At 31.8% G+C, this 25096-nt stretch overlaps 2 protein-coding genes across 3 annotated transcripts; both read right to left on the bottom strand.

The window, feature by feature from the left end:
* Positions 1–202: 202 nt before the first annotated feature.
* Positions 203–5121, bottom strand: LOC134722915 (sentrin-specific protease 2-like). The gene is made up of 10 exons (XM_063586550.1): positions 5118–5121; positions 4801–4899; positions 4083–4169; positions 3496–3626; positions 2871–3002; positions 2474–2542; positions 1566–1654; positions 1189–1309; positions 465–567; positions 203–246 (listed from the first exon to the last, which is right to left on the bottom strand). The coding sequence occupies exons 1-10, from the start codon at positions 5119–5121 to the stop codon at positions 203–205; spliced, it is 879 nt and encodes a 292-aa protein (XP_063442620.1).
* Positions 3608–21055, bottom strand: LOC134721686 (uncharacterized). 2 transcript variants are annotated; one of them, XM_063584846.1, is made up of 19 exons: positions 20849–21055; positions 19626–19775; positions 18380–18534; positions 14538–14651; positions 13758–13910; positions 12686–13343; positions 12092–12333; positions 11588–11763; positions 9909–10636; positions 9339–9452; positions 8941–9015; positions 8299–8367; positions 6738–6788; positions 5950–6018; positions 5675–5773; positions 5118–5340; positions 4801–4899; positions 4083–4169; positions 3608–3626 (listed from the first exon to the last, which is right to left on the bottom strand). In XM_063584846.1, exons 1-16 carry the CDS (start codon positions 20883–20885, stop codon positions 5180–5182), a joined length of 3051 nt encoding a protein of 1016 aa, XP_063440916.1. In that variant the 5' UTR covers positions 20886–21055; the 3' UTR covers positions 3608–3626; positions 4083–4169; positions 4801–4899; positions 5118–5179. The 2 variants fall into 2 exon arrangements, with proteins under 2 accessions (XP_063440916.1, XP_063440917.1); XM_063584847.1 differs by lacking the exons at positions 3608–3626; positions 4083–4169; positions 4801–4899; positions 5118–5340 and adding an exon at positions 7927–7942 and having other exon boundaries at positions 5718–5773.
* Between the last annotated feature and the right edge of the window lie 4041 nt (positions 21056–25096).

Below are 25096 nucleotides of genomic sequence, written 5' to 3'. Positions count from 1 at the left end.
TGATCTCTATGCATTATAAATTGGAAAAGATCAGACAAGATTATAAATAGAATATATAGAGTATACATGATTACCAATTGTTCTTCATCAGCATTTGTTCGAAATCCACAGCATGGACAGCATCCCACCATGTGTCCTGTAAAGAAAGGATTTTAAAAAAAATTTGTGAGATATTAAAATATTAACAAAGCACTTATTATTATTATCCAAAACAATATTTAAGATACTCCTTCAAAATATGTGATACTGAAAGAATATATGTGGTTAACTCAATTGAAACATTGATTTCTTCTTCACACAATATCCAAATGCAAAACATAATTTCTCTGTCAGTGTTGTGATATTCAACAATGAGAAAAATCATCCTTCTAATGGATTAAATATGTAATTGGGAGGGTAAAATATTGTAATTAATATATTTATTATTATGTTCAGTATTGATTTATATAGTTTTTTTATAATACCTTCAAACATCATCAGTGTGTGGGCTACCATTACCCTTTTATTATTTACTTCTTCCTGAGTTATACCAAGCAGAGATTGTCCAGCCAGATATTTCTCTGCAAACTGCAATATATAATTAGAAACATTTAATAAAGATAGTGACATTAAGTTCTTAGCAATTTGCCAATTTACTAAATGATGTGCTGTTTTGATCAAAGTGTTGCACCCTTTTTTGTGTCAATAAATAATCTATACAAGTCCTGCTATTTGAAATAATGATGGGGTAATTAAAAAAAAGGTAAATATGTAGTATATATTTGAAGAGTTTTGTATCAAATTTTGAGGGAAATCTTTCAAAGCTTATACAATGTTTGTGTATAACCACTACCTCAATGCACAGATAAAATGTTTACTAGTATATGTTATTTAGAAACACTCTTTTGTTGATGAAATGACAATTATGTAGGATTTAATGTGTCTAAGGCGAGAAACTCATTACAGGTCTTAATCTAAGTCACTTATGTATAAGATGTAGGTGAGGGTTACATTATTTTGATATGGACCTTCATTATTTTTCAAAGCACATTTACTGAAGAAGCATTAACCCTGTAGGACTAACAGTGTCTTGGTTATGGACCTTTACAAGATGGGACAGATGAATGGATGAACACAGCAGAAACAAATTGAATACTACAATCAATAATTTTGTTAATTATGACTTAATTCATTAATATTAATGTATACCAAAAGACAGAAGATGCCACAACTGGATCCATCTAGTTGTTTGGAATGGTCAGGTACTTCCAGTGTCCAGTTTTTGTACCCATTCTCTGGATGAAGAAGAAGCATCTGTCCTATGTATTTTCTGAGAAAAATATGTTATTTTGAGTTACATACTAAGTACTCCACACACATTAAATATCAGCATAAAAGCTTGCAGTAATGAAAATTTCAATGTAATTTATTTTATTTCAATCACTGTACCAGATTTACAAAAGATAAAGAACAGAATTTGTGAACAGTTCACTCACTAAATATATAGCATTTGACCCCTTTTGCACTCCTTTGCAGGTATCATCTTTTCTTTTATAAATATAAAAATTCTGGATAAGGTAGCTTACCTCCAATTCAAAAGAACTGTTCTCTTTTGATTTGGGGAGGCTCCCAAAGGGTTGAGAAAAACAACCTTTCCCTTTGATGGTTCAACAATCTGAAAAACAAAAGTATTAAGTATTATATTGTTTTGGTATGGAGTAATGAAAACAAAACTTATACAACAGTCTTGCCACGTCTTATGACATTCAAAATGCAAATCATTTTGATCATGGTCCTGTGAGCAAATATTGTCATTCACTAGCAAATTTATTTAGAAAACATTATAAAATATTAACAGTAACAATTGTATAAGCTCTGTCAAAATCATTTTTACAGGGTTGCATTTTTGACATGCACAAAAAGGAGTCACAGATTGAACAGGAAAACAAGGGTCATGCTGCATTCCCTTTTTGTAAATCTAATTCATCAAGGTTAAATTAGAAAGTTCCTAAATATTTCCACAAAAGAAAAGTGCTGAAGTTTATACATATCTTCTTTTAATAGAGAGAATTGTAATTGTTGGTCAATTTTTTATACACAGCCCTCTGATGACCACAAATCTATTATAGTTGCTTTTGAAAATAATTATTGCAAGTACGTTTGCATGTATTTGGTAAAATGAACATATGATAAAATTCACTAACAAAATTCCTAAATTGGATAGATGAAAGTTGGTGATAAAATGAGAAATGGAATCAGTTTCATGATTTTTTTATTTATACATGCAATAATTATGTTGTTGGGTTTGTGTTTTAGTTCACTGTCCTTAATCATGTTAATGGGACAATAAGAACATTTGTTTTCACAATATGGTAAATGAAGGTGTATTTGTTCATTAGAAGTACTAAAACATAGAGTGTTTAAGTTGTTGTAATTTGTTTAAGACAAGTCTAATCCTATAAACAAAAAAATAATGCACCACAACAATGATTACCAGCAAATCCCAATGACCTCCTCTCTGGTGGTAGGCTCCAATGACAAAGTCGTATGGTATTAATTTGTTCTGAAATTAGAGCTATCATTAGAACAAATAATTCTAATCTTTCCTAAAATTGTATGAAACATGAATTTCTTCCCTTAACATGATGGAATTCAGGGCTAGACAATATCTATTATTTATTTTCATGAAAAGGTCTATCATGCTACTGGTAGTATTTTGTATCCCTGTGGTTAACGTTGACATTTCAGAATGAACCAAGTAAGCATTATTGACAATTACCCTTTAAATAATAGTATTCAGAAAATTTCTTAAATGGCTATCATAGAAATGTTACTCTTTTATGCAAAATTCATCATTTATATGTTGTTTTTTTTGGTGACAGGGTGTTTACCTTTTCATGTCGTCCAGGGACATATTTTCCATTAATGATGTTGTTTGTGGTGCAGACCAACTGGTGTCTTACTTTGATGTTTCCCTTGTCCATCTCAGTTTGGGCAATATATGTCAGGTATGCATCCATGACCTTAATTCAACAAGCAATGTCATTCTTCAATGTTATATTTCAATGCAATATCCCATTGCAAATTTATCAAAAGAAAATACTTGCCTTCTTAAAAAAATTGATGATATGAAAATATGATATACTTTTAGAACATTTAACAATTGAAATCATAAATCATATGTAATAATGATGCAGTTTCTTGGTCATTTTACCTTACTGTCACTATAAAGAAAGAAATCAGTAATGATATCAAGTTCTTAAAATTTTCTTTTCAAAGAAATGCATACATTCATATATTCATTTCAAAGTTTGGTTTGGGTTCTTTTATATGACATATTTAGCTATAGGAAGTCATGTCATTTATAGAGTATTTTATCGTTATTCTTAGAAATAATATAAATTTCACAATGAAAGCAAGCATATAAAACAAAACAAAAAAATCCTCAGTGTTGAAGAGATTTCTACAGAAAAGAATATTATGGGTATGGATTATTTGTTGAATACTTTGACTTACTTTGTCTGTTAGCCAGTTTGAGCCTTTGAGAGAGTTTATGTCGCCATATGTGATGTCTATGCCAAAAACCTTGGCAATGAAATATTTGTTGGCCACATCTTCATCCCAAATCTTGGCAACTTTATTTTCAACTGAAATAAATGCATTTATAGATTCAATAGGTATTACTTTCTGTTATTACAACTGTTTTTTAACTATGCTTTATCATACTAATGAATGGATAGAGAAGTGTACATATAATATATGATCTTTTTTAATGATTATTTGTAAAATAAACCCACCACTAGTGGTTCCCCATAAAATTAACATAAATTAAGCACAAACTCCTACATGTAAAATAAGCAAAAGTTTCAAAGTCAATAGACCATGAATAAGGCGGCCATGAAGGAGGCGGCAGGGTCACATAATCTCCGCGGAAATGAGCTGTGCCAATGCTAGTATAACTGCATGCCTATGTCTTGCTTTTTGGGTCCATTAAGGCCAGAAAAAAAGCTGAAAATAAAGTTTGAAGGACATTTAAAATTTGTTTTATAATGACACAAAGTAAATCTTAAATATCAACATATTTGAAATATTAAATGGCAAACCTTTTTGTTTATCAATTTCTGTGACTGTCAAGTCAGTCATAAAACCATCCATCCATTGGATTTTTCTAGCCTTTGATACCAAAGTTCCTGAAAGTCATATGATATATATTCAGCAAAAAAGTAAACAAAACATTTCAAGAGGTCTGTATCCCAACTGGTTTGATAAGCTGGATATTAGGAACCCACAGTTTTTTCATTTGTATTGATATGAAAAATATCAATAATAAAACAGTACTGGGTCATGGACTGTATATTACATATGTTTGAAGTCAAATTTTTTGGACTGGTCAACTAGCAGGGTTGAATTATAAAACATTGTTTTGTAGATAAACCAGGCCGTTGGTGTTCTCTTTTACCTGTTTTGGATTTGTTCCTTGTTGAAGGTTTTACTGCAATCTGTAGTTGATAACATCTACCTCATTTGGTCTCTGGTGGAGTTAAATCGTTGGCAATCATACCACATCTTCTAATTTCTATTATTACCCTCAACATGTTCAGCTACATTGGTGTTTTCAATGTTTAAATTCTTTGATTAGTTATTTTTTTTGTAACATTGACTATGGGATTTTTAATAAAATTACAGCAGAAAATGTAGGGAACTATTTCTTTCTTTATGCATTCACCATTTGCTTTGATGTGACATTATTGACAACATCTTGACAACACAAATATTGTCCCTGTATATAATAATTATACAAAAATATTGAATACCAACTACCTGATTCTTTCAAAAATTTAATCAGTTCCTGCATCTCTTTCTCTAGGGTTTCTGAAGTTTTTAGGGGATCCTTCTCCAAGATCAGAATTCCTTCATCAACTAATAAAATACAGTTACAATATAGTTTACTCTGAATTTTATTTAAAAAATGCACAAAATAAATGAATCTTATAAATCTTTGCATTCTTCCTGTATCATATTTTAATGGAATCTTATTGTTAATAATGATATTTACCATAATGATTACAATTCTGAATGTAATTCAAATAATTTTTTTTGAACTTGCCATTGAAGTTTAAACTGCTGCAGTTGCTTACCCATTCTAGCAATGATGGTGAAAAGTAACTCAACAAGACAATGGTCAGATATCTTCATATGACTAGCTAGGAACATGTGTTTTGACAACAGAAATCAAAACATGTGCATCTTCAACTGCACTATCCAATGCAACTGCTGCTCGCTTTGCTGCTGTTCCTTTGACATAATTAGCTTTTGCTGCCAGATCTTCCCAATTTCTTGGTGTCAAAGTTTTAAGATATCCTTAAAATAAATTGCATGTTATTACCAGCATTGCAGTTGAAATGTATTGTGTGATAAACAAGTCATACATGCTTTATGATATACAAAATTGTACTGTTTATATTTCTAATTATGATCAATAATACATAGATTATTATCCTGAGATTGAGATTGAGTTTAAATTTTGTGGTTTAACAATAACAAATATAAAGTAACATAAATGTACACTGAAAAAGGTTAAGCATCCTTGGGTCGCTTCCAAAATTTATATCAAAATCTGTTTGAATATTTTTTTGACTGTTTTACTTCCAGCTGCATAACAGATTTTAAGTTTACTATTTTTTTGTTAAATTACCCTTCAACTTGACAAGTATTTTCTCTTTGCAGGGATCTTTATCATCCGGTTGTGAACTTGTTAATATCTTTCCTTTACTGCCTTGTTTAGCCTTAGCATCTGAAAGAACATTTTTATAAAACAATGTTAGCTACATACACTTTGAACACTGCTAACAGGGGATACATGACTTATATTTTTTTCCATTTGGGTCTTCTTATCAAACTAAGTTTGAGGCCTCAAAATTACTTCTATATAAATATTTCCTGAACACCACCCAACTATGAAATACTTACTTTTTTCAGTTATCATCTTTGTTGGCATTGTTCCTTTGAAATTAAACTTCATTTTTTTCTTACTGGTCTCTGTGAATAAAAAATATGAAGGTTTCAGTATTATGGGCTGTATGAGGTTTCTTATGGTACACAGTTAACAACATTTGGTTAAGATATATCAAAAGAAGTTTGCTACAGCTTTAAAGATAAATAGTATATTGTAAATTATAACATCAATGTAATATACAAAATTCTCTCAACTTATAAGATACAATATTTCCTTCCAACAAAAGCTGATTTTTTAAAATTTTATCAAGTTCAGTTACTCTTACGCTCATGTCTCTTGTGATTCGCTTGCTTACCATATTAAAGAAGAAGATAACTAGCCAGCTAAAATCATTTGAGCAAGGAAGTACATCTTAAACAGGGTAGATTAATGGCTGATAAAGAAGGTGGAACTAGTGAAAATTCATAAATTATTCTGTGCATTTATTATTGCAATCTTGTCATTTTAGACAAAAATGTGATTTTACAGAAAATTCCTGCTTAAAACAAAGACTCTAGTAATCTAGTAAAGTAAGCAGTCATAGGTTCAATGATGAAAAGTAAGCTATAAATGACCCAAAATTTCTAAATTTACAGCAGATAGAGACACTACTCAATTCAGAAGGAGAATCTATGTAATTTTTGGCAAATCCCTTGCCCTTTCTATATATGTTTCAAAGTAATATTGTAAGATAGCCAACTCCAATTTGTATTTTGTTTGCTAAATCAAATATTTCCCCTTATTACAATAACCCTACACATACCAGTGTCATCTGTTGTGTTATCAATTAGCTTCCTTTTCTTCTGGACAGTAACTAGAAAAAAAATATTATACTGACATTAAGATAACCATAGATTAATAGGAAGTTGAATTTTCTAACAAGTGAATTATTGTGTATTTCTACAGCAGCAGGTACTAATTAAAAGACATTAAAGCAAGCAAAACACTAAATTATTCTATTATGAAACACAAAAATTAATATCCAGAAATGTAAAGCCCCACATAATGCCATCTAAAGTACATAAGGAAAATAACAAATTCTATAAATGGCATGTGTCACTCACCTACATCTTCAACAATGGCTATTTCTTTAAGAAAAATCATAAAAGGGGAATTACTCAATTAAGCTATTTCGATTATGTTGACTTATTTGTAAATTCTGTTGATCAATTTTCCCTTTTATTAAAGTTTCATTTTAATTATAAAAGTTTTCCTGTTAATAGAAAAATAATGCAAAAGAAGCAATAGAAATTCTCATTAAAGGGCAATAACTCCAAATAATGAGTCTGAATAGGCAAAACTTGCATTTTTACCATATATCTTCATTTTAGCCATGTCAGCCATATTGGTTGCCATACGGTCAAAAAGCAATGAGAAAAGCACACTTGGTACTATAGCTTCATCACCATAAATTATTAAATCACCAACCAAAAAAAATCTAGTATGCCACCAACTTACAATTCATTAACTGTATAAGATGCTTTGGATGATTAAAGCTATGTTCTTTACATGATAAATAAATATGTATACAATAGATACAGCAATTATAATAGATAACTGAGAAGCCATACCATATTCTGATGACAAAGGTGAAATGGAAAGATAGTGAAAATGATATTGATAAGATATACACATGGTGATTACAAAGGAGTTACATCAAAGCTACACCAAGTGCTATAAAGCTATTCCTTTAAGATTTTCAACTGACTTTGAACTAAGAAAAGCTCATATTTGACTTTTACATGAAATAAAATTTGAATGGAATCAGCTAATTAAAGCAATAATATAAACATTTTTTTAATATGACAGCAAATTTATATCAATTAATATAAAGTATCTTTTGCAATGCTGTCTGTAATTCAATAATAAAGTCAGTTGAAAAATCTAAAGTTATAAATAATAAAACCTATACCACACACAATAATATGTACCTTTTGTTTTTTCATACTTACATGACTTGTTTCTCTACTGTTTAATGATATAAGAAGACTTTTGAATATAATATATTCATACTTGCAAATTAATCGCAATCCCAATTTGTGGCACATTGCAAATAGAGGATTTCATCTGTAAAGTGTATACATTATATACCCGGTATGCAATTTTCTTATTGCTTGGTAACTTTATTTTCAAGCTTAAATTATTAACAAAGTATAGTTTCACTATTATACATGCAATATTTTTTTCAAAATCAATCTTAAGGTTACTTTTAGGAATCAAATCAAAGTACTACGAATTGTAATCTTAATTATAAGAAAAGAGGAAAAGGTTTTCACTTATTCCTCACTCATGTCTATGAAAAAAAAACATTAAAAATATCATACCTGCTTTTCTGTGAGTATCTACATTTGATTCTTTACTGCAATTATTTCGTAGAGTATCTTCTTTCAGAGCTGAAAGACAAAAAGTGAATTAAAGCTATCATGAAAATATTATGGTTTATCCTTTTAGGCAATTGTAAAAAGTTGCCCTATATGTATGGAATATACGATATTTTGTTGTTGATCATGACTTTACCACATGTTTATCATGTGAGCTGATAAAGGAAGGCTTGGTGAATATCAGTTTAAAAAAATGACTTGTCCTTTATTTCTATGGTCACTTATATTTTCATAAAGATATTTTTATGCCTACAAGAAATTACCAGCAAACTCTATCAGTCTTTTCCACTTATTCAGATAATCAGCCTACAGAGATTAAAAGAAAAGTGCAATAAATACAGTGAAATTACATTAAAAACATGACAAATTTTTTAACAAATTAATTGTAATCAATCATAATATTATTTCTATGATAATAACGCAATATTCATCAATATACATTGTAAAACAAAAAGTGTACAGTATGAGTTGTTTTGTGCATATAAATCAAAACTGACTTCTGCTATAAGCAATGATGAGACCAGTTAGAATATCTTAAATATGTTTTTCTTTTTTCATATTGAAACTTTAATTGTCAAAACTCACAATCTTTGGTTTCCTCAAGACATGTTGTTCCTGAAATTAGTTCATCCATGATGCCATCAATGAAATCTTTGGGTTCTGTAAAATTCCATAAAAGAAAATTTAATTTAATTCCTTTTACAACATGTATCAAACCCTCATAAAAGAAATGTGTCCATAGTAAACCTATGCAACCACCCCCTGATAACAGGAAGTTTTACTGGATGTTAAAATTGCAAATAATGTATATCTCATCAAATATAAGCAGCATACCATTATTTTAAACAGTAGAAGCTGAAAAATGATTGAAGAAAAATTTCTGTCAATGAATAACCTATATTTTTAAAGGGTTAAAATATCCTAAAATATCTTCCCAGTCTTATTAACTACAATCAATTCAAATACATGTACAACCAAATTACCCGCATTAATATCTCTTGATTGGACTTTCTGGAAGTTCTTTTTTGCAGCTTTTCTCTTAGTTCTGCTTGGAAGCTCTTTAAACTTTCTTCTTCCAGATGTTGTCTTCCTAAGACCTTTAGATAAGTAAATATCAATATTATCATTAAAACATCATTTGACACCAGAAACCGAATTTAAACAAATAATTTGAAAAAGTATCTTAATTGTGGCAGGCAACTTAAAAATGTCCCTAGTCATGGCAGTTGACATGTTACTTTTTGATAAACATGGTTAAAAAAATATGAAATCCATAAGTGGCAGGTTCTATAATTTTAATCTGTTTGACCATCAGTTATGTAATATTAAAGTATTCTGGTAGAAAAAACTCCAGATATGGTTTTTGCACATTAATAGTTAAGTATTGAAGATTCATATGGAATCCTACAGTAATTAAGGACTATATAATATAAGATAACAATCACAATAAATTAGCAATAACATTTACAAAGTATGATATTCAGATTGAGTAGAATATAGATTTTAAAATCAAAAATCTCAAAGTTAGACATTTGTGGACATTATATATTTACCAAGTTTGGACTTCTTTTTGGTGATATGAAAAGGTGCCTTGAAAGATGATTTCACTGTAGCCTTTGATTCCAGTAGTGGCAAATTACTTCCTGATGGCACTGACAGATGAAGTAAGTCTGTGAGCAGTATTAACTGGTCCAAGGCTTTCCTTTGAATAGCATAGGGAACTTCTAGGTAAGTTAAGCCTTTGATCTGTTCTAGTTGTTCTCTAATAGTACTAGTGAGATCTTGGTCTTCATCTGTTTCCAATTTTATTGGTGATTCAATTTTTGAAGCCTTTTTTGCTTCTTCGTATAAAGGTTCATCATATGAATCAGTTGGTACCTTGAAACCAATGTCCTGAATACACAACTCATCCAAGATGAACATTGGATTGTCTCTATAATGGACGGGTAAATCATTCCAGCTTGATTCTGGAAAATGCATAATCACAGCAAGAAGATGTTTGCATGGCCAGTGTGAGCGAAGCCAGTCCTCACACTGGCATGATGGCACTTCAGTATCACTGCCAACAGATACAACGTATGTGGTGTTCTGATCTGTAAAGCTACCGACAGTAAACAAACCATCCTCCCCTTTAACAATTTTCCCTTCAACTTCCTCTGCTGGTGAAATACGTTTCCTACAGTGGTCAATTAACTCCTTTGGTCGATTATGGAGAAATGCAGGTATGTGCTGGTTGTACTGTTTGTAGAAGGCAGATGCTTTTATGTTAACATCTAGATATCTAAAATTTCAAAAAAAAAAGAATATGTCTATAGTACAGGTATGCTCCACTATCACTATCATTTCCTATGTTCAGTGGATCATTAAATTGAAGTCAAAACTCTAATTTGGCATAAAAACTATAAAGCTCCTTGGACTTCAACTTCATCAAAAACTACCTTACTACCTTGACCAAAATATTTAACCTGAAGCGGGACAGAAACACAAATGGACAAATAAACAAAAACAAACAGACTGAAAAATATAGTGCCCCTAGGTGTAGCATTAAAATAATTTCTTACTTGGTATTTGTTTTTTTTATTTTAACCAAGATTAATTAAGTAATACTTCAATTTTAGGATGCAATCAATTTTTATCATATCTAATGTAATTCTGAATTTTTAAAGGCTCCAACCTTCACCCTAACCTTAGACAGTAAGTAGTAAAACATTTTAAAAAACATGAAAAAGACATGCAATAAAATATTAATTCAGAATGACTTAACTCAATCAAGGAGACAAGATTTTCACAAAAACATGAGTTCTTATGCTCTTGTCACCTTTGCAATGAAACCAAAAAATAAATTAGTTAAAACTTATATATTAAGGCAATAATAAAAGATAGGACTCTAATATACAAATTATTTGTGATAGAGATAACAAGTGTGGAAAAATAAATTCTTTATTTCCAATTTTAAAGAAATATAAGGATAAAGAACTTTTAAAGGAATTAATTAGTATATAAACTGGACAAAGTCACTCACAAACACTTTTATATCCTATATATAATTTCATACTTATTGAGATACAAGTACTTGTCAAATTCCTTATCACGACTTTCCCTTTGAAAGTTAAGTTACTTATCTCTTTATTTAAAAAAAAGAACTTATCTACATACATTCTAATACAGAAAAGACTTTGTTAGGGATTGTGCAAAATATTTTTTTTTTTTCATGATGGCCTTTCATACTTACTTCCTATATTGATCTGGCAGAAACCGCTTAATAACAGTGGTTAACATCCCTGTTAGAGTGCGGTCTGTGTATTTGGCCAGGAAATCATATTTAAGTGTCCTGTTTTGTCTTTCAACACCATTGTTGGTGTTAATTTTTACCAACAGACGGTCTTTCCTGTACAACCAAGCCCACATCTAAAAAAAAGTATGAACATTTTTGACGATCTTGAGAATATCTTACTTAACTAAGAAAATAAATGCCCCTAAATGGGGGTTATCCAATAAAAAAGAAAATATTATGTAAAATAAGAAAAAAGTCCCAATTTCATGAAGGAATGTTCTGGCCAAAAACATTTAAATCAGATCACATTCAAGAACATAAAGCATTCTGAATACTTAAAGAATCATCCATTTTTCTAGTATGTACGTATTAATCAACTTGTGAGGCCATTTTGATAGAACTTTCTGTCCGTAATTTTTCTCAGCTTTCACCTTTTAATTTTAAAGAAAAGAATTTCATCACCTTTACACTCTTTAACCAGGTATTATTCATCCAATCTCTAAATTCTTTGTGGGTTTTCCAAAAATAGCTCTCTTTTAGGTTGCTGATGGCTTCATCAAAATGTGCAGTTGTTTGTGCTCTAGCAACTCTTCTTAGGATCAGCAAAACATCATCAACATTCTGGTTAAGACCATGTTTAATCGCTTTCAACCACCTACTCCAGGCCTGCTCTCTGTGAAAATCACAGATAAAAGGCTGGCAATCTGAAACAGAAATATTCAGTTAAAAAAATATTACAGGATACTTAATCAGGAAGAATGGTGGACATATATATGAACACAAGTGGCAAAGAACCCATAGACACCTAGTTATGTGCACCTAATAATCTTTGGACTTGATCTTCTAAACTAGGTCGGCCTCCTTAGTTACAGACACAGCGAGAATTTTACCCTTACTGTCATCTATTTAAAACCATTGATAAAAAATAATTGCGTTAGAATTAGGGACTTTCTGTTTTGAATTTTTCTGGTAGTTTGGTATTTTTGTTAATTCACTTTATGATATGCATTGTTTTTGTCCTGACAACAAAATAACAAAAATGTATGTATAACGTACCTGGTGCTGGAAAACAAGTAATGATTGCTTTGATCTCAGCTTCACAGTTGTCTACCATGAAATATTTCGGGTTCCAGTTAGGGTTCCATTCTTTAATTTGGTTGAGAGCCTTAGTGATGGTACTACTGTTTTCATACTGACATGCAAAAACAGCTACAACTGAATAATCCACATTTGTCTTGACGCACAAGAAAAACAGTGGAATTGAATATTTTGTTGTTCTGTATGTAGCATCTAGAAGACAAATCTCATTGCCATAAAGGTTAAGCAGTCGTTGTTGCCAGGTTGATTGGTATAAGAAAAAGAAACCTGTTGAGTCTCCAGTATCTTCTGTGTTCACATCAGAACCAGAGAAAAGAAACTTATCTTCTGGCCTGTCTTTCTGCCACTCATCAACATGAGCCATTAAGTTTTCCTGATCATATTTGGCCTTCAATCCCTTCAACTTAGCAGCATAAACGAAGTTAGATATATCCCGCTGACTTGGGAAAAATCTTCTGTTTGTCCAGTTGGCACATTTCTCACCAGCAAATATTTCGTGTCTTACAAACTGCTCAAGTAATGGTCTTAAGCAGCTTGATGACACTAAACCTTCACCAACATACTCCTCAATTTTAACAATAATTCTTTTGTCCTCTGGTATGGAAACTTCTGCGGCCTGAAATTATTAAAAGTTTTAACTAATGTATATACATGGAATCTATGAACTAGGCCTTATGTCCATAAATGGGGCATAATAAAAACATTTTAATGTCACAAAATTTATTCATTTTGTGTTTGGTTCACTTACAAACTACTCTAAGTAAGGTTAAAGTTATAAAAATTATACACATATGGCCCCTAGAAAAGGTGAATATGCAAAATAGTTAACACTTGAAGGTTATTTCACTGAGGGCACACCGAAATAATTTCCGATTTTATTAATGAAAGATACTGCAAAAATGCTGATGTTATTTTGTCGGGGCAAAACAGCGTTTTAAGCATTAGGATAACATCAAACCATTACCAATGACTGAATCCTTTTGACTAACAGAAAAAATGACTTATAAGTTGTTAGCAAAATTTTAATTACCTCTCCATGAAGATGATTTTGATGTCCATTTCTTTCTCCTTGTGGCAATGATATAAAAATATGGCGTGTCATTGCCAGTTTAATATCTGTATCAGTTAAACTGCTTCTAATAACCCTGGACAGTTGCTCTTTTTTATACTTTGAGATACAGTCCTGTTAAAATAAATAATTAAAAATATATTACTCCTTCAGATCGATCTCTAAATCTATAAATCATTAAGCATTCTTTTTCCCCCTTGTAAACATATGACAATAATCATCTTACTTCAAGCCTCTACATGTAACACCCAAACTTCATGTTAACTAAGATTTCATCAAAACCAATTCAATGGAGTAGGAATTCTTTAGGAAGGGAAATTGATTGAAGGACTGACCAAAGTTCTGACAAACTGATATGGTGATCCTCATCTGAAAGGATATATTTACAAGAAAAAATACAATAAAAATGGTACATACACATACTGCAAAAGTTGTTCCATTTGAAGATATTAAACTATGTTTGTGATTTTCATCATGAGATCAATTTTTTCAACAGAAGTTTTACAATTCCTTGAGAATTTTAAGGGATCTACAAATACTATGAAAATTGTAATGAACAAATAATTGTTCTTCCACAATACTTCTATATTTCTATTCAAAAGAAATAAAAACTGTACCTATTTAATACTGTACAGATATACATGCAACAAAATAAGAAAAGGTGTATCAATACTATGAAAAATTGTAAACTAGCTAATTGTAAGATAGGAAAAAGATTATCACTACAAAATCAATAACTACCTTAAAGTCAGTAAAGAAAATCATCTCTTTCGCAATAATGGTCGCAGGACAGTTCAATTTTTTAGTTGTTTGGATGTGGAAACGTTTCTTTTGATAAGCAGAGTGATCCGATTGCTGAAATATTGAAACAGATACACTTAGTGTCACATCATTTAATAGTCATCTATTGTATAAACCATGTAAAATTCAAATGATCAGTATGGCACATTTTACTTAAAAAAATTAAATGTTCATCCTCAAAAGGACCACACATTGGACTATATATATCTAGGACAAATCTTTAAGTGTCTACAATAAAACCAGGTTCTACAGGTTAGTCATCAGAAGATACTAACTTGTAAAACCTGTTTGGTGTCTGAGTATTTCTGGTCCCTTATCTGGTCCTATGGGAGATCACAGATTGATCTATAAGTGTCTACAATAAAACCCGGTTCTACAGGTAAGTCATCAGAAGATACTTACCTGTAAAACCTGTTTAGTGTCTGAGTATTTCTGGTCCTTTGTCTGGTCCTATGGGAGATCACAGATGGATCTATAAGTGTCTACAATAAAACCCGGTTCTACAGGTTAGTCATCAGAAGATACTTACCTGTAAAACCTGTTTAGTGTCTGAGTATTTCTGGTCCTTTGTCTGGTCCTATGGGAGATCACAGATGGATCTATAAGTGTCTACAATAAAACCAGGTTCTACAGGTTAGTCATCAGAAGATACTAACTTGGTGTCTGAGAATTTCTGGTCCTTTATCTGGTCCTATGGGAGATCACAGATGGATCTATAAGTGTCTACAATAAAACCAGGTTCTACAGGTTAGTCATCAGAAGATACTAACTTGTAAAACCTGTTTGGTGTCTGAGAATTTCTGGTCCTTTGTCTGGTCCTATGGGAGATCACAGATGGATCTATAAGTGTCTACAATAAAACCAGGTTCTACAGGTTAGTCATCAGAAGATACTAACTTGTAAAACCTGTTTGGTGTCTGAGTATTTCTGGTCCTTTGTCTGGTCCTATGAGATATCACAGATGGATCTATAAGTGTCTACAATAAAACCCGGTTCTACAGGTTAGTCATCAGAAGATACTAACTTGTAAAACCTGTTTGGTGTCTGAGAATTTCTGGTCCTTTGTCTGGTCCTATGGGAGATCACAGATGGATCTATAAGTGTCTACAATAAAACCAGGTTGTACAGGTTAGTCTTCAGAAGATACTAACTTGTAAAACCTGTTTGGTGTCTGAGAATTTCTGGTCCCTTATCTGCTCCTATGGGAGATCACAGATGGATCTATAAGTGTCTACAATAAAACCCAGTTCTACAGGTTAGTCATCAGAAGATACTAACTTGTAAAACCTGTTTGGTGTCTGAGTATTTCTGGTCCTTTGTCTGGTCCTATGAGATATCACAGATGAATCTATAAGTGTCTACAATAAAACCAGGTTCTACAGGTTAGTCATCAGAAGATACTAACTTGTAAAACCTGTTTGGTGTCTGAGAATTTCTGGTCCCTTATCTGGTCCTATGGGAGATCCCAGATGGATCTATAAGTGTCTACAATAAAACCAGGTTGTACAGGTTAGTCTTCAGAAGATACTAACTTGTAAAACCTGTTTGGTGTCTGAGAATTTCTGGTCCCTTATCTGCTCCTATGGGAGATCACAGATGGATCTATAAGTGTCTACAATAAAACCCAGTTCTACAGGTTAGTCATCAGAAGATACTTACCTGTAAAACCTGTTTAGTGTCTGAGTATTTCTGGTCCTTTGTCTGGTCCTATGGGAGATCACAGATGGATCTATAAGTGTCTACAACAAAACCAGGTTCTACAGGTTAGTCATCAGAAGATACTTACCTGTAAAACCTGTTTAGTGTCTGAGTATTTCTGGTCCTTTGTCTGGTCCTATGGGAGATCACAGATGGATCTATAAGTGTCTACAACAAAACCAGGTTCTACAGGTTAGTCATCAGAAGATACTAACTTGTAAAACCTGTTTGGTGTCTGAGAATTTCTGGTCCTTTGTCTGGTCCTATGAGATATCACAGATGAATCTATAAGTGTCTACAATAAAACCAGGTTCTACAGGTTAGTCATCAGAAGATACTAACTTGTAAAACCTGTTTGGTGTCTGAGAATTTCTGGTCCCTTATCTGGTCCTATGGGAGATCCCAGATGGATCTATAAGTGTCTACAACAAAACCAGGTTCTACAGGTTAGTCATCAGAAGATACTAACTTGTAAAACCTGTTTTGTGTCTGAGTATTTCTGGTCCCTTATCTGGTCCTATGGGAGATCACAGATGGATCTATAAGTGTCTACAATAAAACCACGTTCTACAGGTTAGTCATCAGAAGATACTAACTTGTAAAACCTGTTTAGTGTCTGAGTATTTCTGGTCCTTTGTCTGGTCCTATGGGAGATCACAGATGGATCTATAAGTGTCTACAATAAAACCAGGTTCTACAGGTTAGTCATCAGAAGATACTAACTTGTAAAACCTGTTTGGTGTCTGAGTATTTCTGGTCCTTTGTCTGGTCCTATGAGATATCACAGATGGATCTATAAGTGTCTACAATAAAACCCGGTTCTACAGGTTAGTCATCAGAAGATACTAACTTGTAAAACCTGTTTGGTGTCTGAGAATTTCTGGTCCCTTATCTGGTCCTATGGGAGATCACAGATGGATCTATAAGTGTCTACAATAAAACCCGGTTCTGCAGGTTAGTCATCAGAAGATACTAACTTGTAAAACCTGTTTAGTGTCTGAGTATTTCTGGTTCTTTGTCTGGTCCTATGGGAGATCACAGATGGATCTATAAGTGTCTACAATAAAACCAGGTTCTACAGGTTAGTCATCAGAAGATACTAACTTGTAAAACCTGTTTGGTGTCTGAGTATTTCTGGTCCTTTGTCTGGTCCTATGAGATATCACAGATGGATCTATAAGTGTCTACAATAAAACCCGGTTCTACAGGTTAGTCATCAGAAGATACTAACTTGTAAAACCTGTTTGGTGTCTGAGAATTTCTGGTCCCTTATCTGGTCCTATGGGAGATCACAGATGGATCTATAAGTGTCTACAATAAAACCCGGTTCTACAGGTTAGTCATCAGAAGATACTTACCTGTAAAACCTGTTTAGTGTCTGAGTATTTCTGGTCCTTTGTCTGGTCCTATGGGAGATCACAGATGGATCTATAAGTGTCTACAACAAAACCAGGTTCTACAGGTTAGTCATCAGAAGATACTAACTTGTAAAACCTGTTTGGTGTCTGAGTATTTCTGGTCCTTTGTCTGGTCCTATGAGATATCACAGATGAATCTATAAGTGTCTACAATAAAACCAGGTTCTACAGGTTAGTCATCAGAAGATACTAACTTGTAAAACCTGTTTGGTGTCTGAGAATTTCTGGTCCCTTATCTGGTCCTATGGGAGATCCCAGATGGATCTATAAGTGTCTACAATAAAACCCGGTTCTACAGGTTAGTCATCAGAAGATACTTACCTGTAAAACCTGTTTAGTGTCTGAGTATTTCTGGTCCTTTGTCTGGTCCTATGGGAGATCACAGATGGATCTATAAGTGTCTACAACAAAACCAGGTTCTACAGGTTAGTCATCAGAAGATACTAACTTGTAAAACCTGTTTTGTGTCTGAGTATTTCTGGTCCCTTATCTGGTCCTATGGGAGATCACAGATGGATCTATAAGTGTCTACAATAAAACCAGGTTCTACAGGTTAGTAGAAGATATTAACTTGATACATTTAATTTTTTTTAATCAAGTTAAAAGCAATTTATATACATCTTCCAAAATATCATTTAATACTATATATATACCAATAAAATGTACCTGTGCATTCTGGGCTTTGACTTTTTTAGCCTTATTTCTATCTGGCCCATGATGACACTCAAATCTCTCTGTTTGTAGGACTATATAGGGATTGTCTGGCATATGAAGATTGTTCTTTTCCCTCCACTGGATCTTGTGCTGCTTACTGTCAATATCTAATAATTGAAATATTCAATACTTGATTACTACTGTGTTAATATTACAGTGTGAAATGTACATGTATTGTATATTTATCACCTAAACTCATTCAGCATGTTCAGGACAGTTACCATCTCATTTTAAGTTTTAATTTTAGAAAGAAGTGATCTTTTTTCAGTGGAAACTGGTCCACTGATACAGAGATTTTAAGCCTAGAGCAATTATATACACAAATGGTTGATAAGTATAGTGCAGAATAGTCAGTAATGATGAAATGAATTATTTTCATGCAAATTACACATACATATCAGATCACTTTTTCAAATAAAAATTAATGCTAAAATCTGTTTTACACAATTAATTTTGTTTCAGTTTCATCAATGTACTGGACAAAGAAATAACATGATGATAAGTGTCTTTCATAATTTTCTTACCCTTCTGAACCTGATTTCACTGCCAATTTTAAGTGGAGTCCATGTTATTTTTTTTATTTATTTCAACTGTTGTTGTAAACGTATTTTACTTTTCTACATTGGCTAGAGGTATAGGGGGAGGGTTGAGATATCACAGACATGTTTAACCCCACCATATTTTTGCGCCTGTCCCAAGTCAGGAGCCTCTGGCCTTTGTTAGTCTTGTTTTATTTTAATTTTAGTTTCTTGTGTACAATTTGGAAATTAGTATGGCGTTCATTATCACTGAACTAGTATATATTTGTTTAGGGGCCAGCTGAAGGACGCCTCCAGGTGCGGGAATTTCTCGCTACATTGAAGACCTGTTGGTGACCTTCTGCTGTTGTTTTTTTCTATGGTCGGGTTGTTGTCTCTTTGGCACATTCCCCATTTCCACTCTCAATTCTATTTGGTTTTATAAGTCTTTGTTTACTCGGTGGCTTTGATTGTAACTATCTCATATTTAAAAAAAATTATTGCCAATATATAATGTATTGTATTAATACTGCATTGTTTCCCTTACTACCATGTTCTTGAACATGTATATTGTAAGTTGTTTCCCCTGATTACTTTCCCCACCTCATGTTTCATTATTAAATGTGCCTTCTTATAACATGTTAGTTTTTAGTGCTTACTGGTGAATGAAAAAAACCTACCAGTGTTTCCAAAAGTGGATGAAGTTTTCACAGAAACAAAATATGATTTTGTCTCCACTTCATAGTGCCACTTAAGCTCCTCCAACTGTTCTTTTGACTCAACAAAGCCATTATATGGGTTATGGAATGTGGAAAAAAAATCACACCATCCTGGAAAAAAAGGGCTTATACATTAAAGTATTATTATTCCACTGTGTGTTGATTTTGATAGCAAAATAAACATCTGATTGGTTGAACTAAACTATCACACATGAACAACAATTCTGGATATAGGGCTTGCCTTGTGTGAGGTTACAAATGGTACATGTTTTATAACGTTATCATTTGATTGTTTTTTTTTATATATACATTTGTATAATATAGTATTTTCGTTTTTAAAAATATTTTCAGATTTAAAAACAAACAAGAATGAATCAATAATTAACTTTTAATCGCAACTGATTATCATTGTGTACGTTGTTTTTTATAGTTAAAAAAAAACCAGATAAAAACAGAAGTATATTGATTACTATATAAATGTTTTAACGAAGTAAAAAAAGGTAAAGACAGTAGAATAAAACGCTCATTTCCAAGGGCTTACAAATGTAGGAAGATATGAAGATTTGTTCATCCAAGGACGCATGCAATCATATATGAAGAGGACATCATATCTCCGTTAGGCTCAGGAGATAAATGTATAACATTCATGCATAAAAAAACATACCCCTCCGTGAAGTTAAATGATCATACCCGAACACTCACTCACTCAGTGACGGTCAATCACTCAGACTCTTTACGATGAACTGTTAAATCTACTGCCCCGGAGATCAATTTTAGAAATTTTTTAGTTAGATTCTGTGGACCTGTAGATATGATTGTTACAGGCCCGAGAGAACTTTTACAAGCCTAGGCTGCCTGGGCTGATGTTCAGCGCGAAAACAGTAACATATCACTGTCTATGTCAACATATCACTGTCTATGTCAACATATCACTGTATATGTCAACATTTCAAAAGACAGGACAGTTAAACTTTCTTTGATACATGTTGTATAGAGTTATTTTTGTATATAAGCTTTGCTTTCATTCATAATATTTGTTCAATTTTATATAAAAAATGAGAACCGACTAATGTGGTTTAAAAATGTATCAATAAAGGTACAAGTACTGTCAGAATTAGGAGTTTAACTATTCAATCTGAAGGTTAGAATTATATCATTGTATTGATATTAAATCTTCGAATTACCTGTATCCTCTGTCTGTTGGAGTGGGGGTTGTTCCATATTTGCGTTGTTCTAGTTCTACATGTTTTAACTATTTAGCTTAGCTGTTCTCTTCCCTCCTGTTCTACTTTCATTTTCAAAAAGAGCGCCGGAAATAAATACGGGGAAGCCGTTCTATTTTTAACAAGTAGATGCGTACGCATTTCTGGTTTCAAAGGTTGTTATCTAGTTGCTTCCAAACAAGTACAAAGTTGAAGAGCATTGAGGACCCAAAATTCCAAAAATTGTATTGCACTACATAGATAAAAGTAGAGGATTCCGAATATTTTATTAAAAGTCAATTACATTTCTCCATGTTCTCAAAGATCAAACAATAAATGTGAAAGTTATTTTCAATCGTTCAATCGTCTCTGGTATCGGTACTAATCTTTTAATGCAGTCTGTACATACAATGCACATACAGCAGGTTATTAAGATATGTACATTTTCTAAATAAACTGTTCAGTAGTTGTATGTACCTGTACACATTTAAGTCATACTGAATTGTCTTAATAGTACAGAGTTGCACGCAGTATATATAGATGAGTATATTACTAGTGATTGAACGAAAACTGAACATTACTGAATAATTTAGCATTCAAACGTTGCAGATTACAATCAAAATGACCGCGTAAGACTACAATGCATTCACTTGTTGTACATGTAGTCATCAGGCAATATACAGAACATGTGAATCTCTCTGATTTCAAATTATGACTTTTGTTACCAAAGTATTATGTTTTTAGCTGAATAGAAGATTTTTTTGTTCTGAGAAGTATGTACAAAATATCATAATTTTGATAATAATTATAACAAAATTTGAAAATAAAAAAAAAACATAAATGGGGACAAACTCTGGAAATAGGAATAATTAACACATTAACAGATCCCTTATCACTTATCACACATCATAATGAACATGCATACTTAATAACATATAATTGGAGATATGCATTGAGGTAAATTAAATTTAAATTTCATATTTATGAAAATATATTATATATATTTCAGCTGCCATTTCTGCATAATTTTCGTACGTAAGAAAATATAATCGGTTTTTATTTCTCTCTTATCAAAAATGTGTATTACCACACCAATCAACCATTTAGTATCTTCACATTTTCTGTGCATCGTTGATTTCTTTTTCAGATACTGTATGATTCTGCCAAACACTTTCGTAGGACACAAAACAAAGTCAGTCATTATCGCATTCAACACAATATAAAATAACATTTAGTCATTTTAATATCTGCAGTACGCATATGTCCAAAATTTACAAACTGTAAAAAGGGGTTTTGTTTGCTATGCATGTATTTTTCAATAATTGTTTTCAATTAATAAAAAGAACCAAATATGAATATATGCTCGCGATGACAGTTACCAGAACAATACTTTGAAAGAAAAAAAGAAATATGTTTGTATAACCGAGTGGGCAATCAAAATGTTTTGTTTATTTCACAGAAGGGAGGTACACTGTCAGGGTAGCAATACAAGGGCGTTCCGAAAGCCCTTGGTTTGTTTGGACATTATATGATAGAAGCCCTTTATCATACTTCAACTGGAGATTACCAGGATCATTGACGGGAGATTATTCTGTCCAGATATATGAAGAGGATCAGTGAACGGAACAACGCAATTTTGATGTAGACAAAGATTGATTTTTTTTTATGTGAGATACGATAAATTTATTATAGAATTTGATTCTAAAAACTGAAAATTACGGTAACTTTACAGTACAAAGTACTCCAAAGTATAAAAACGGTTTACTAAATTTTATTGAATATATTGTATCTGGATAGAACCGTTATGATCTGATCTTGTACGAGTGCATACTTCTTTTACAAATGCTTCGGGATTGCTATTATTTTATTTTAAAACTTTCCTATCATACGTTATTTCCTTCTAAAGAAGTATATCCCTCTCTCCCAAAATAGGGGGAGGGTGAAATAAGAATGAACGATTATATCATATTAACGGTTGTTTATCCAATTGGTGACCCTAAAAGAAAAATATCTCGTGCATTCACCCAAAAGCTATACATGCATAGTTAACGGTCCTTATATAGATATATACATCACAAGGTACTATTTAATCATTCATTATTACTTATACAATGACGTGCTATCCGGGAGAAAAATAGTCGTCATACTATTTAATACAATTTTTAGCATGATATGCACATGTAAGAGTGATGAATTTTTCAGTAATGTACAACTGATATTGTCAAATATTTCGAAGATCTTTCATATTGATAATTGCGATACCAGTTGTATATATTTGAATACTGATGAATTTATCTCAATTTCAGAATTGTATGCTAGAAGAGCAATAGTTAGGCTTATCATTTTTTGAATTTGAATGCTGTTGAATTTATCTAAATTTCAGAATCGTATGCTAGAAGAGCAATAGTTAGGCTTATCATTTTTTTAAATTTGAATGCTGATGAATTTATCTAAATTTCAGAATCGTATGCAAGAAGAGCAATAGTTAAACTAAACATTTTTTAATTTGAATGCTGTTGAATTTATCTAAATTTCAGAATCGTATGCAAGAAGAGCAATAGTTAAACTTAACATTTTTTAATTTGAATGCTGATGAATGTATCTAAATTTCAAAATCGTATGCTAGAAGAGCAAGAGTTGGGCTTATCATTTTTTGAATTTGAATGCTGTTGAATTTATCTAAATTTCAGAATCGTATTCTAGAAGAGCAAGAGTTGGGCTTATCATTTTTTGAATTTGAATGCTGTTGAATTTATCTAAATTTCAGAATCGTATGCTAGAAGAGCAATAGTTCGGCTTATCATTTTTTTAAATTTGAATGCTGTTGAATTTATCTAAATTTCAGAATCTATGCTAGAAGAACAAGAGTTGGGCTTATCATTTTTTGAATTTGAATGCTGTTGAATGTATCTAAATTTCAGAATCGTATGCTAGAAGAGCAAGAGTTGGGCTTATCATTTTTTGAATTTGAATGCTGTTGAATTTACCTTAATTTCAGAATCGTATGCTAGAAGAGCAAGAGTTGGGCTTATCATTTTTTGAATTTGAATGCTGTTGAATTTATCTAAATTTCAGAATCGTATGCTAGAAGAGCAATAGTTAGGCTTATCATTTTTTTAAATTTGAATGCTGTTGAATTTATCTAAATTTCAGAATCTATGCTAGAAGAGCAAGAGTTGGGCTTATCATTTTTTGAATTTGAATGCTGTTGAATTTATCTAAATTTCAGAATCGTATGCTAGAAGAGCAAGAGTTGGGCTTATCATTTTTTGAATTTGAATGCTGTTGAATTTATCTAAATTTCAGAATCGTATGCTAGAAGAGCAAGAGTTGGGCTTATCATTTTTTGAATTTGAATGCTGTTGAATTTATCTAAATTTCAGAATCGTATGCAAGAAGAGCAATAGTTAAACTTCACATTTTTTAATTTGAATGCTGTTGAATTTATCTAAATTTCAGAATCGTATGCAAGAAGAGCAATAGTTAAACTTAACATTTTTTTAATTTGAATGCTGTTGAATTTATCTAAATTTCAGAATCGTATGCAAGAAGAGCAATAGTTAAACTTTACATTTTTTAATTTGAATGCTGATGAATGTATCTCAATTTCAGAATCGTATGCTAGAAGAGCAATAGTTAGGCTTATCAGACATCATTCTGGTAAGCTAATAAAAAAAAGGCTATCATTATTGAAATATCAACAGGAGTATATTTACAAAAGTAGATGTGTTAAACATTGTTACTGCGAAATATTCTAAGATAAATGTTGGTTGTTGAATGTTGAAATTTAAAACTTGTTGATCTCTAATAAAAAAACTTTTAAAACCTGTTGCCCACTGATGAAACATAATATCAAATTTATTTTTTTTTCATCTAAAAACTTGATTATACATTTTAACCGAGAAATCGTTTACAAGTGTTCAGAGTTATCTCTCGTTGTTAACATCTCAATTACGAAATTGTCATAGAATAATTGAATGTGCAATCAAAATAGTGACAAATTACATCGATATTTCATTTCGACAACACGTGTTTGCTGTTTAAAGATCAACATAATGCTGATTTAGACACTGTCGTCTTCCTAAAGAATGAACAAGTTGCTTTCTTTAAAAAAAGAAATGCAATCGTAAACCCAAATGCTTGTTTGGCATTATATATATATATATTAGATAATTGTTTAATAAAGATGTATTGTTTTATATTACTTTTGTGCATAAGAATTAGAAACTG

The sequence above is a fragment of the Mytilus trossulus genome, chromosome 6, assembly GCF_036588685.1.
Source record: "Mytilus trossulus isolate FHL-02 chromosome 6, PNRI_Mtr1.1.1.hap1, whole genome shotgun sequence".
Lineage (NCBI taxonomy): Eukaryota > Metazoa > Mollusca > Bivalvia > Mytilida > Mytilidae > Mytilus > Mytilus trossulus.
Note: the sequence above shows the minus strand (reverse complement) of the source record. Positions and strands in the feature narration are given on the sequence as shown.

Excerpts from the sequence above, each read along its gene's own strand:
- LOC134722915 (XM_063586550.1), bottom strand. Across the intron at positions 2,543-2,870 it reads TCCCTGGACGACATGAAAAG|AACAAATTAATACCATACGA; the intron begins GTAAACACCCTG and ends CTCTAATTTCAG. Across the intron at positions 1,655-2,473 it reads GAGGTCATTGGGATTTGCTG|ATTGTTGAACCATCAAAGGG; the intron begins GTAATCATTGTT and ends TTTGTTTTTCAG.
- LOC134721686 (XM_063584846.1), bottom strand. The coding sequence starts at position 20,885 with ATGGAACAACCCCCACTCCAACAGACAGAGGATACAG. Across the intron at positions 9,453-9,908 it reads CAAAAAGAAGTCCAAACTTG|GTCTTAGGAAGACAACATCT; the intron begins GTAAATATATAA and ends ACTTATCTAAAG. Across the intron at positions 6,019-6,737 it reads TAACACAACAGATGACACTG|AGACCAGTAAGAAAAAAATG; the intron begins GTATGTGTAGGG and ends TTTTATTCACAG.